Source organism: Aedes aegypti, chromosome 2 (genome assembly GCF_002204515.2).
Source record: "Aedes aegypti strain LVP_AGWG chromosome 2, AaegL5.0 Primary Assembly, whole genome shotgun sequence".
Lineage (NCBI taxonomy): Eukaryota > Metazoa > Arthropoda > Insecta > Diptera > Culicidae > Aedes > Aedes aegypti.
Genome location: NC_035108.1, coordinates 239,697,172 through 239,710,912, shown reverse-complemented (window position 1 = coordinate 239,710,912; position 13,741 = coordinate 239,697,172). Strand labels below are relative to the sequence as shown.

At 38.5% G+C, this 13,741-nt stretch overlaps 2 protein-coding genes across 2 annotated transcripts; one reads left to right on the top strand and one right to left on the bottom strand.

The window, feature by feature from the left end:
- Window positions 1–10,101: 10,101 nt before the first annotated feature.
- On the top strand, window positions 10,102–11,439 carry LOC23687814. Its single transcript, XM_011495161.2, has 4 exons — window positions 10,102–10,899; window positions 10,964–11,115; window positions 11,185–11,274; window positions 11,334–11,439. The coding sequence occupies exons 1-4, from the start codon at window positions 10,305–10,307 to the stop codon at window positions 11,397–11,399; spliced, it is 903 nt and encodes a 300-aa protein (XP_011493463.2). The 5' UTR covers window positions 10,102–10,304; the 3' UTR covers window positions 11,400–11,439.
- Window positions 11,440–12,485: 1,046 nt separating this feature from the next.
- On the bottom strand, window positions 12,486–13,741 carry LOC23687715. Its single transcript, XM_021839556.1, has 4 exons — window positions 12,929–13,741; window positions 12,716–12,867; window positions 12,567–12,656; window positions 12,486–12,500 (listed from the first exon to the last, which is right to left on the bottom strand). Exons 1-4 carry the CDS (start codon window positions 13,722–13,724, stop codon window positions 12,486–12,488), a joined length of 1,053 nt encoding a protein of 350 aa, XP_021695248.1. The 5' UTR covers window positions 13,725–13,741.

Below are 13,741 nucleotides of genomic sequence, written 5' to 3'. Positions count from 1 at the left end.
GAGTGTGGTGAAATTACCAATTTGAGTTGAACTAAATTGTTCTTCAGAGCTGACGAAATTGTCGTATATTGTGAACATAGTTGCTCTTTGGTGAAGCGATTGCTATATTGAGATGAATGAAATTGTTCTTTAGTGTTGACGAAGTTGTCAAATGAAATACTGAGCAGAGCAATCCAATGATTTGAATGTCTAATTGTAGTCATAAAATAATTACTTTGAAGTTACAGTTGTGGATTTTTTTGAGTATATTTTCGATTGTTCGTTGTTGTAACGTGAAGGCGGCTTTTCAAAGAGTTATTAGAAAGTTTCTAAAGGGGAAAGGACTGTCATGTCTATCTATCTCAAGTGATATTCCTTATGACTCTGGTACCGTAATTTCGGGTGAAATTGATCATTTTTCACGGTTTTTCTAGTCTGTTTTCTATAATGTTAACAATGCCAAATAACTAAATGCAGGAAAACAAGTACGAAGGTGAGCCTCATCGACTTATGTACCGAAATGTTCTAACAAATGTCATTTTAGTGTTAACAAATACCTCTAAAATAAAAAATCAGAGGATCTCATTTCGGGGTGAAATTGATCACTTGTCAATTCCATTATTGTTACTTCCCAAAACAACTCTATATGATAAATTTGAGCTACCTGAATCCGAATATGTTTGTAAAATTCTTAACAATGCAATATTTTTATAATAACGAATAGTAAAATTTCAAAAATTACGCGGAAAACGCCTAAATGTATGCAATTTCCTAAGAAATTCAATGATATTTAACAGAAATTCAATTATTTCAACCATATGAGCTGATTGGTACGAGTTTTGGTGATGAAATCTGGTTTGGGGACATATCTCAAGCATCCTCACAAAATTTCAGGTTTATACCATGTTCAAATCCTTGCTTATAAATAGAAGTTCATAGCTGTTTGTCAATACTGCACCGTGCATGATTTTGAAATTATACTTTATTTTAACGATCTCTTTATTCAAAGGCTAATCTGTTCAGCTTCGATATTTTATTTTATTTTTTATTTTTTATTTCCACCGTCTTTGACATGAAGTCACACAGACTGAATAACTGTACTGCATATTCTAAACATTAACTCTAATTCTATCACGAAATACATTTTTAGACAAGTTAAAATCAAATACATTGCTTTTGACGTTAAACACACGAAGACAGGCATCGAACGGATTATTCTGACCATAATTTGTTCTGTGATACGGTATGGCCAGGAACGGGTAGTTCCGTAGTTGCCGTGGTGGAATATTCAGCGGGACCTGTTCCAATAGTGCAGGGCTGTCAATGTGCCCTTGCAAGACGTCGAAAATAAAGAGACACTGCATTTCTACGCGTCTACTCCTCAATGTTTGCAGGTCAATCAATCGACATCGATCAGGGTAGGGCGGTAAGTTTGACGGATCATTCCACGGAAGAGTGCGCAGCGCAAACCGTATGAATTTTTTCTGCACACGTTCAATGGCAAGGATATGTGTGGTGTAGTAGGGGCACCAAACTGGGACAGCATACTCTACAATACTACGCACCAAGGAACAATAGAGCGTTTTTAAGGCGTAGACATCGGTGAAGTCAGCAGCGTGGCGGCGAATGAAGCCTAGAGCAGCGAAGGATTTCGCTACTGTGGCTCCCACATGATCGTTGAATTTGAGCTTCGCATCGATGGTTACTCCCAGATCGCAGATTGAATCCACTCGCTCTATTATAACCGATCCGATGAAATAGTCGTGACTGACAGAGCGACTCCGGCGAGTAAAGGATATGACCTTGCACTTGCTACTGTTGACACTCATTCCGTTGTTTCCACACCAGATCAGCACAGTGTTCACGTCCTCTTGCAGCGTTACACAATCGACTGATGAAGTTATGGTGCGGTACATCTTCAGATCATCAGCGAAGGAAAGACTAAATGATTTGAGCAGTAGAGATAAGTCATTGACAAAGATGTTGAAAAGCAGCGGACCCAGGACACTTCCTTGGGGTACGCCAGACGTAATGCTGAACGAGCGAGATTTCGCTGAATTAACACTCACGAATGCTGTCCGATCAGATAAATACGACAGCAGCCATTCCGTGATCCAGTTAGGGAATCCGATGTGCGTCATTTTGCTGATAATGGCTTTATGCGGTACAGTATCAAATGCCTTGGCGAAATCTATGTATATGGAGTCAACTTGATTTCCCATCTCTAACTCACGAGAAAGCGCAGTTACATAAACCATTAGATTTGTCGAAGTGGATCTATGTTTCATGAAGCCATGTTGACTATCAGAGATGAGAGGAGCTGCTACATTATACAGCGCACTGTGCACTAATTTTTCAAAGACTTTCCCTAGGCAGCACAAAATCGAGACGCCACGGTAATTGGTGACTTGGGCGTGATTTCCAGATTTGTGAATCGGAATAATGCAGGACCGCTTCCATATTGTTGGGAATGTTCTTTCATGTATGGATCTGTTGAATATCAACGAAACAGGGTCGGCTAATACGGTAGAACAATTTTTCAGTAGAAGTGGAGGTATGGCATCAGTTCCCGGTCCTTTAGTGACATCAAGATCGTTGAATGAATTCAGCACGTCGATCACAGAAAACTGAATTACAGGAAACGAGAAGTCAAACGATGGAATGTGGTGAAAGCAGTTGGGAGGGAGAGTTGGTGTGGTTGTACTGAAAACACTTTCGAAGAAAGACGCAAACAGATTCGCAGCTTCTTCATGTGAACATGCTTGACATCCGTTGAGCATAACGTTGCTAGGAACACGCTTGGTGCTTTTTTGTTTCCTGACGAAGTCCCAGAAGAACGTTGGATTTTGTTTCACTTTCGATTGAACCACGGAAATGTAATTTTCGAAGGAAGATTTTAGAAGCGATTTGTACGCTGTCTCAACTCTATGTAGATTTTCTCGTTCGCTTTCAGATCTCGTATGAAAAAATCGTTTCCGTGCCTTTCTAAGAATATTTCTTGAATTCCGCAGTTCGTTGCTCCACCATGGTTTGTTGTACATAGAATTAAGCTTTTTCCTCCTCCGAGGAACGTGAAAGTTACATATATCGTAAATCTTGTCATAGAATGCTGTTAACATTTCATTTACAGATTCACATTGCTGAAGAAAATGCCAGTCGGTATCGGCAAATGCAGCATTCAATACGTCGAAGTCACAAGCGTTAAAATTGAAAGTGGGGACTTCATCCCATTCGTCAAGTTCAGAAAAGTTTTCTCCACTATCGTCAAGTAGTAAAATAAACGGTGCATGATGATTGTCCACAGTCCACATGATTGATTTTCATAGTAATAAACATTTTTTAACGCAAAAAAACTTCATAACACACAATTCTACAATAGTTACGACAAGCAACGTTCATTTACTGCAGCTTACATTGATATTTGTGCTCCATTACGAATAAATAAAATTGTGTGATACGATGATCAATTTCACCCTTCTGATCAATTACACCCGATTTTACGGTACCTTTTACTTGTTCGTACCTACGGGATCTCTGAGCTATAAATACTGGCTACCGTAGGCGCTGAAGAGAGACTTTCCGGACTGTGGACTGATTAACATATTATTTTATTCTTTATTTGCAGGATATAAAACTTGACAATAACGTCCTCACGGGACAGTGTGCTTCTCAGCTTAGTGTTCTTATGAGCACTTCCACAGTTATTAACTGAGTGCTTTCTTTGCCAAAGTTGCCATTTTCGCATTCGTATATCGTGTGGCAGGTACGATGATACTCTTTGCCCAGGGAAGTCAAGGAAATTTCCATTACGAAAAGATCCAGAACCGACCGGGAATCGAACCCAGACACCTTCAGCATGGCATTGCTTTGTAGCCGCGGACTCTAACCACTCGGCTAAGGAAGGCCCCAGATATCTTCCGGGCAATACTCTAGAGTTCCTCCGGGAAATCCTGCAGACTTGGGAATCTCTCCAGAAATTCTTTCGAAATTCTTCTATACATTCCTTCGGAGTTCCTCTAGAAATATCTCTGAAGATCCTCTGGTCCAATGGGAGTTTGGCAGCATTTTTTTTGGAAAAGTCTCCACAGTTTCGCCGAGAATTCTTTCAAAGCTCCGCCTGGAAATTCCTTTGGAGTTTCTCCGAGAAGGGTTAGATGGGGTAAGATCGCCCACCTAAGCAATTTAATTCATATGTTACAATCAAGAATCAATAAATCCTTTTTCGACGCAGCATATCGTTTTTTGAAGCATTAGGCATGATAAAAAATATCACAGGTGTTGTATTTGTAAAAAAATACTTATTTCTTGAAGCTTACTTTGTTTTCGATATCTGTTATGAAAAATTTGATGTAAACATCACCCTAAATGGTTCGGAATGTCAAAAATCTTGTATTTATGGAAAGTGATTGGTCAGCTTTTAAGAAAACCGTCATTTTAATGCCAAACTAAAGGTAGTCCGTCTTACCCCGGCGGGCGCCCTTATCCCGTCTTCCCTTACTTCTTCGGAGTTCTTTCTTGCAATAAACTTAAGTATTCTGTTGGTTCAATCAACTATTTGTTTGTTATTGTTGATCACATCCGAAATGGATCAAAAAATACAACAATAATGAATGTCCCAATCCATTAATTACACAACGTAACCAAGTCAATAAACATGTCAAAATGTAGAGAAAATAAATAGTCCAAAATACATCAAAAATAATTCAATAGGGTCCAAAAGCCCTGTCCCAATTTTAGTATCAAACACTTAAGTTTAGGCCGCCAGAAACACACGTTCACTAAATGTTTAAATAAGTTTCGTTGGTTTCAGTCCATAAACATTTGTTTTTCGGTTTTTGAGATTTTGTCACACCCCTTGGTTTAAACTCAAAATTTTGGAATATTTTTTTGTTTTCCGTGTCCCTGCTGAAATGTCGACATATCTGATCAGTAAGGAACAACCCCAGAGTTGAAACTAAAAGCACTGTGGCATTTTTATGGACAAAGTGAACGTCAAACATGATCAAAAGTGCACATTCATATTTGGAGTTTCATAACGCCGAAAATTGCCATTTTTGACACCCCTTATTAGCTGGCAGGTCGGAAGTACCTGCCTTTTCTCAAGTAAAACACACTTCCTTGGCTTTTAACTTTATATTTTTTTCGAACTTACTGGTGTGTGTAGTGTCTGGGTTGTGGCCGGCCGGAAGTGGAGCACGTGAGGGTTGTCCTGGGGTTTGCTGGGCTGAGTTCGGGGTGGGCCTGACGGCTAACGGGTTTTTGGGGCAAGCGGCACGCTCTTCGAGCTCACGGGTGCCACCAATTATCGACTGGGCAACGGCTGCGGAGAGAATTCGGTCTCTTGGAGCGTCCATCAAGCGTCCTGGATGTCGGAGGGCTCTCAACGACGGTTTGGGTCTCTGGATAATTTGAGCACACCGGGTATACGGTTAACTCAGCGAACTGTTTATCTGGAGGTTCTAAATTGAATAGCCTTTGCTCTTGGCTCATTTCGACCCAGATGCCTGTCCCTTTTCCCTCTATCCCTGTCATCCTTCATTTTCCCTTTTTGATGTGGATTTAACTGTGGCAACCCGTTTTCCCCTTATTTGCTCAATCTTGTGTGTGTTGTCTTAGACTTGTTCAGTGTATGGTGATAGTGTGTTGACAAATTTTGTTCTTATATATCATAATTTTCTAATAGTTTACTAACATTTAACAAACAGAAAAATAACAATTTACACAAAATAATATTAACTCTACTAACAAATACTAACCAATTAACAAACCTATTCTTAACAAATAATTGCAAACATGCTCTTTCGTATTATTGAATAAAAACAAGAATTCATTAAACATTTTAAGACTCCATTGTAATGTTAGGAGTACAACGTGTCATCCCTCTACACCGGGCAGGGCATCTGCCATACCAGGGCATAAACCACATTGTGTGGTTTATACGGAGAAATTCGAAAATACTAATTAGAGTGTTAATTATTAGAGTCGTTGCTTTTTTATTTTATGCATCGCCCAGCATATAAAATATACACCATTCACATATATTTTATACTTCGCCATGCATTTTCGAAAATTATTAATTGTGCAGTGTCGCGATCGGTGGGCAGCACGCCTTTTGAGAAGTGGTTTGGGCGGAAACCCGACCTGAGTTACTTAAAGGTGTTTGGCTGTAAGGCTTGGGTTCACGTTTCGGACACCAAGCGTGGAAAATTTGATACCAAGGCGCGTAAGCTCACGTTTATCGGTTACTCCGAACAGCACAAGGCCTACCGTTTTGTGAATCTGGAGACCGAAAAGGTTACGATTAGTCGCGATGCCAAGTTCGTCGAGCTGTGTCGCAGCCGAAGACTGTTTCGGAGCCTACAGACGACGAGGTGAACTGGATGCCGATGCAAAATTCGACGCCGGCTGATGAGCAGCAGGATATGAGTGAAGCCGAGGATGATTTAACCCGTATAGGCCTGAGTGAAAGCAAAAATACTGAAACCCTCACCGCTCAGAGAATTCTTAATGAATTCAAATGATTTTTTGTCAGTTCACTGGCCCACATATCTAGTTTCTATAAGTGGCCAGAGGAACTCGGAAATATTCCTGTGGTCGAAGTTATTCCGGTGGGTCACTGGGTCAAGTCGGGTAAAAAAGGGCTATTTTTTGGGACATACCAAATAACCTCTATTTATTTGCAATGACAATCATTTTAATTTGCATTAATCATTAAGATCTGACATTCAACATTATGAATGAAGAGTTTTGCACCGTTTAAAATATACCAGATGTGGCCATTCGAACGTAATGCGCGGAAGAACCGGCTATAGGTTTATAGCATACTAATTCGTTTCAATTCTCGAAAAGTCGAAATCAAACATAATTGTGCACTAAAAAGCGTTCCCATAAGCTTGGCACAGATGTTCATATACAAATTGGCCACTTTATCGTAAGTTTGAGGTGTCCTGGGACCCAAAAATGGTCATTTATAGGATTAATCAAATGCAATACGAATAGTTATCCAATTCGATCGTTTTTCAAAAGGTTTACACTTTCTTAAAATTCCGTCATGTAGTGGCCACATTATAACCGATTCCGGAAATTATCTGTGACTTGAAATTTGCCTACCTCCAGGGGTACAAACACAAGTACCCTTCTCACTCGACCTGACCAAGTAATCCACCGGAATAATTCCGACTCCAGGAATATTTCCGCGTTCCCCTGTCCACTTCTAGAAACTAGATATGTGTGCCAGTATACTGACAAAAAATCATTTGAATCCATTAAGAATTCGCTGAGCGGTGAACGTTTTAGAATTTTTGCTTTCACTCAGGCCTATACGGGTTAAGCGAAGCGGATAGTGAATGTGAAGAGCTCTTTGACATGGGTTCGCCTCAAGCATTCCATGAGGATCCGTTGCCGATTAAGATGAAGCCACCTGAAGAACCAGTTGAGCAAGAGGATGTTCCAGCGAGTGTTCCAAAGTTGGCGACTCGGAAGACTCGTGGCAAGTTTCCGAAGCATTTCGAAGATTATGACGTAGGTATTGCTACCCGCGCAGAACCGGTGAACTTTAACGAAGCAACGAAGTCTGAGCAAGCAAAATCCTGGCAAAGTGCGATGGACGACAAGTATTAGTCACACATGGTGAACAGCACTTAGGACCTAGTCGATTTTCCACCCGACTAGAAAGTAGTGGGTAGTCGCTGGGTTTACAAGGCGAAGTTAATCGAAGTGGGTGAAGTAGCGCGATTCAAGGTACGCATCGTAGCCCAGGGCTACACGCTGAAATACGGTGTAGACTTCGATGAGGTATTTGCCCCTGTCACTCGACACGCTACTCTACGGCCACTAGCCAGAAGAGATGAACTGCTTATGCGGCACTTGGGCATAAAGACCGCCTATTTGTATGGTGATATCGATGAGGAGGTGTATATGCGTCAGCCACCCGGTTACGTAGTGCGGGGCTAGGAGGAGAAAGTGTGCAGATTGCGTCGGAGCATCTATGGGTTAAAGCAATCCGCTAGGTGCTGGAACAAGAAGATGTTCGGAGTGTTGAAGAGTATGGGATTCGTCGCCAATTCGGCGGATCGGTGTTTGTTCACTATGGTAGGAAACGGAATCAGGATTTTTCTCATCGTATACGTCGACGATCTTCTCGTCGCTTGCAAGAGTGAGGCTGGAATCAAGCGTGTCTACGAGGTTTTAAAGAAGAACTTCGAGATAGGCTGTCTCAGCGAAGCACAGCATTTCTTGGGTCTGGAACTACAGCGAGTCTACAGCCTGGGTGTTAAGAGCTACATCGAGAAACTTGGACGCTGGAAAGCTGGACTGGAGAATGCCACGGTAGCGAAGACGCCCATGGACCAGGGATTCCTCAAGAACACAGCTACAAACGAAGTCATGGAATACAGTACGAAGTACCGGAGCATCATCGGAGCACTGATGTACATTGCAGTGTGTGCGAGACCCGACATAGCTGCAAGTGCATCGATTTTGAGGATAAAATTCGCTGCATCAACTGAGAATGACTGGACGGCTGCTAAGAGAGTGATTCGTTACCTTAAGGACACCGTCGACTGGAGCTTGAAGCTAGGAGGCGTCGAGACCAACGAGTTAGTTGCGTACTCGGCGGCTGATTGGACAGGAGACCCACAGACGCGTAAGTCAATGACAGGATTTGCAGCGTTCTTTGCTGAAGGTGTCGTATCATGGGTCAGTCGTCGTCAGGACTGCGTAAGCCTTTCGTCCATGGAGGCGGAGTTCATTGCGCTGGGAGAAACTTGCCAGGAAGTTCTGTGGATGAGACGCTAAGGTTTCTAGCGTTTGCACAATCGGAAAAGATCAACAAGAGATCGAAACATGTCGAGACCAAGCGTTGTTTCATCAAGGATTTATGTGAACGAGGAACCGTAAAGCTGAAGTATTGCCATACCGACGATATGAGAGCAGACGTGCTGACAAAGCCACTTGGGGCTGTGAAATTTCATCGGTTCTCGGAGTTACTTGGACTTGGACCTTCGAGGGCTGACCGTTGAGGAGGAGTGTTAGGAGTACAACGTGTCATCCCTCTACACCGGGCAGGGCATCTGCCATACCAGAGCATAAACCACATTGTGTGGTATACCTTTCAGTATGATGTACTTTGATTGTTGTTATTATCTAATAAAACGCTATTCGAGAGAACCGCGTGCGTTCATGTTTTGGTCCGATTATTTTCCGAGATTTTCCCGTCGATTTCCTTCCTACCGGTCGCGTAATCCACTGAATCCTGTTCCGCCAAACCCACATGTAAAGCACTGTAATTTCAGATGAAATTGATGATCTTTCTTTATTTTTTATGCCTGTTTCCTATAATGCCAAAAACCTGAATGCAGAATAACAAGTACGACGATAAGCCACACTGGCTCATATACCGAGATTTTCATACGAATGCGATTTTAGCGCTGAAAATCACTTCTAGGCAATTTCTAAAGGATTTTCCTAATATTCAATAGAATTTTTTTTTAGAAAACTGAGCAAACTGGTACGTGTTGTCCTCTAAATATGCTACGTATTGTCTATAAATAGGGGGAAGCCTCAGAATTTGCTATCAAATGCTACGAGGGGGCAGAGGGGTGTAATAATCAATGAAAAACGTCAGTTTCTTTCTCAATGATGATGTAATTTCAAGATTAAGGTGAAACATCTCGGAATCCAAAGATGGCCGTCACAATGGCCGACTTGTGCCCCTACTCACGTTTTCAAAAGCACAAAACTGGAGAAATAGTTGGCAAAAGGTTCTGATCTTCTTATTTTAAGCTTTCTGTTAGCGCACAAAGCCAAAATAAAAAGTTCACAGTTGTTGTTTCTTCGTGTGATTTGTGCCTTTGAAGTTTCAGTGCAATCTTAGAAGTTGATTCCAAACTGTTTCACCTTAACATATAGATTTTAATATTGAATATGATGTCACTGTAAAATATATCAGTTTCTCTTCATGCAACTTGGCAGTAAATTATTTTAATCGATTATCGGAAATACTTTCAGCGCTTGATTGAACCGTCTGAAATATTTATTAACATAATTTGCTGCTTATGGAGACTAGGGACAATTTTGTAGATTAATGGCTCGTCAACACGTGATGCGAGAAATAATTCCTCACAGTTTCCTTCATCAAATGAATCGAATAAAAAGCATTTATCGCTCATTCCTGCGTTTTTACGGTTGGTTGGGGTACGATTACAGTCTCAATAGACGCCAACCTGTATTACGTTTTTTGTTGAATATTTTTATACCCGTGGTAGTTTTGGTGATTTTATTTTCAACAAGAATCCCGCTGCTGACGGATGAACTGGGACCGTTGAATGATTTTTTTCAAACTATCAGCATATTGCATCACTTACATTTCGTTCATGTTCGAAGCTTGGCAGAACTGTTCTCACTTTCACTCCTTTTGGATAAATTTTGAACAATTATACGTCCGGATTTCTCGCCTAACTGAGGAGAGACTTTTGCGACAAGAATTTATTAATTTCCACAAAACTTACTTGTTGCTTTTCATCTTGACCGTGCCACTCAGTTTTATTATGAATCTAGTTTACATTTTATTTGCGCAAATGGATGGCCATTTCACAGAGCTTGTTATTATCGAATTAGCTTTCATTAAAATTTTTATTAGAATTCGACATTATCATATAGTGCTTTATGTACAGATGATAACAATTTTGTCAAAAGAACTTGAAATACAAATTGAGATTTGTACAAACAATAGAAATTACCAAACCCGTTTGCATACTATTAAGGAGATACACTTGAAGTTGTTCTTTTTGTCTGATCAGTTTCAAACGATTTTCAATAAATCTCTGCTATTGTTGGTTGCTGTGTGGCACTTTGATATGCTTGCAAACTCTTATTGGTTCATACATTCCATAAACTTATATGGTCAGAAATATACGATTCGTGAGTTGATATCAAACAAGAGTTAAGAAAATAATATTTTTAATCATTTTTAATGTCTCCGCAGTTCAATTGCTTCCATTGGTGTTCAACACTTTAAGCTTGGCGCTGATGATCAAATATTGCGAAAAGTTGAGGAAAGTGCGTCGATCCACTGCAGCTAGAATAGATGGCCAGAAAGTACAATTGTGGAACTCTGAAAACTACTTGCATCAGTTGGTAAGATGTACTCATAATTCAATTATTTGAAGAAAAAATGCAAAAATCAACATTGTTCAATTCAAACAGTCAATTAGCTGCATAAATCAATTCAGAGCACTTGATAGCAAATTGCTGGCAATGGGCTGCGTAGAGGTATCCTATAATCCAATAGCTTCAGTAAGTAATTTAAACTAAACTTTACAAACTTGTCGTTTTCATTTTTTTCGATTTTTCAGATTATCGTTTCAGTATGTACCTATCTGGCATTTTTCATCGAAATTGGTAGCCGCAGTATGAGATAAGAAATAAATTCCCATGCCTCTTTTATTCAGCAAATTGCAATAAAACATATTCTGGTAATGAAAGAGGCTTTTTACTGTGATATAATTATGATAATTTTTTACTGACCCGCTCAAACACGATACACATTTGAGTCAATGTCATCACCCGCTAAAAAGTTATAGGTTAATCTCTCTATAGCTGATAAAAAGCTCAAAGATCTTTATACTTTATACTTTATACTTTATACTTTATACTTTATACTTTATACTTTATACTTTATACTTTATACTTTATACTTTACTTATACTTTATACTTTATACTTTATACTTTATACTTTATACTTTATACTTTATACTTTATACTTTATACTTTATACTTTATACTTTATACTTTATACTTTATACTTTATACTTTATACTTTATACTTTATACTTTATACTTTATACTTTATACTTTATACTTTATACTTTATACTTTATACTTTATACTTTATACTTTATACTTTATACTTTATACTTTATACTTTATACTTTATACTTTATACTTTATACTTTATTTTATACTTTATACTTTATACTTTATACTTTATACTTTATACTTTATACTTTATACTTTATACTTTATACTTTATACTTTATACTTTATACTTTATACTTTATACTTTATACTTTATACTTTATACTTTATACTTTATACTTTATACTTTATACTTTATACTTTATACTTTATACTTCATACTTTATACTTTATACTTTATACTTTATACTTTATACTTTATACTTTATACTTTATACTTTATACTTTATACTTTATACTTCATACTTTATACTTTATACTTCATACTTTATACTTAGAATGGCAGCTGCGAATCGAGTGATGTAGAGTGGAATTGTGGAATTGTTAACAGGATGTTATTGGGAATTCAAAGAAAAAATAAATGAAAAATTTTAATAACTTCAGATTAGTTTACTTCATCTTGTTACTTTTGTCAATTGTGTTGAATTTATTGACATCTTGCATTTCATACTGTCTGGGCAGAAAAATACTCAATTGTATGATGTTGATCGATATTTCGATAAGCGACTTTCAATTTCAATGAAAAACGCTAAGTATGTACAGGCTGAAACGATTATCTATATTAAGGTTGGTAATTTTATGTTATCGCATTAGGTGTGAAAATACTTACTGACACAATAGGATAGTAAGATACTTCAAAGCATCCCATAGCAAACATTCCTATTCTTCGAATCATGAATTGATTTGTGCAGCACGTTATCTGAAAGAGTACGAATAACATTCATGAAAAATTTCATTACTATACTAAACTATACTTACTAATTGATAAGAGTATCCTGCACAAACAACGGGATGCAGTCTCAAGTTGTTGATTTTAGCCCGAACAAGTTGATATACATTTCTCAGCTCTTCACAGAAAATGTGCATCAGAATAAGACTCGCAGAATTTAATAGTAAGGCAAAAATTTGAGCTTGAAACAGTAAGCAAATGTTAGTTTCAATGAACTTACGAAAAAATCTATGTATACCCACAAACGTACATAGCCGTTCCGTAGAGTGTGATAGAATCAACAAACCAGTATGAATTGGCCAGCATTTCAAAATGCCATACTGATACAAACATAACTAGGGACATTTCATACGACAAATGAATATCATCGTTCAAAAAGGACAATTTCATATAGATTTTAGTAACGCTGTGCAAACGGTGTAATCTACCGAGAAAATTTTCGTTTGCACAAATATCTATTTGATTTCCAATTTCCTCTAAGAAAACGGTCTGCAAATTTACGTACAAAATCAATTGGAAATGGCGAATCTCAATAAAAAATTTAACAAATGCCAATTCAATGTTATACTTACATTTATAGTAATTGTCTTCAATAACATTTGCTATAACCGTAACGTGTACCAGCATTGAAAAAATGCCCAAAAGCACGACAGAAACCATTAACAGGAAATATGTTCTTCTAAAGTTTTTGAATATCATGCGCAAAAGCATTTCCTGCGTCAACCGACACATGTGATTGTGAATATTTTCGATTCTATCCCAAATGTCTTGCAATCGACCACTTCCATTCCACGATTCAATAAAAGCTACTATATAGACTAAACTGTAGGCAAAAAATTTGAAAAAATCGTTCCATGGTCCGAACAGATTTGTTAGGTGAGGGATTCTTGCGTTTAAAACACACGCCAAACCGATCGTCGATAGAATAAGTCTCAGCCACCATCTGAATGATGATTGGCCATAGTTGAGACTGTAACCGTAGCCTAGCCAACCGAAAAAGCGTACGAATGGGAAGAAATTGCTTTGTAAACGGTTCATTCGTGAATGACGTTGAA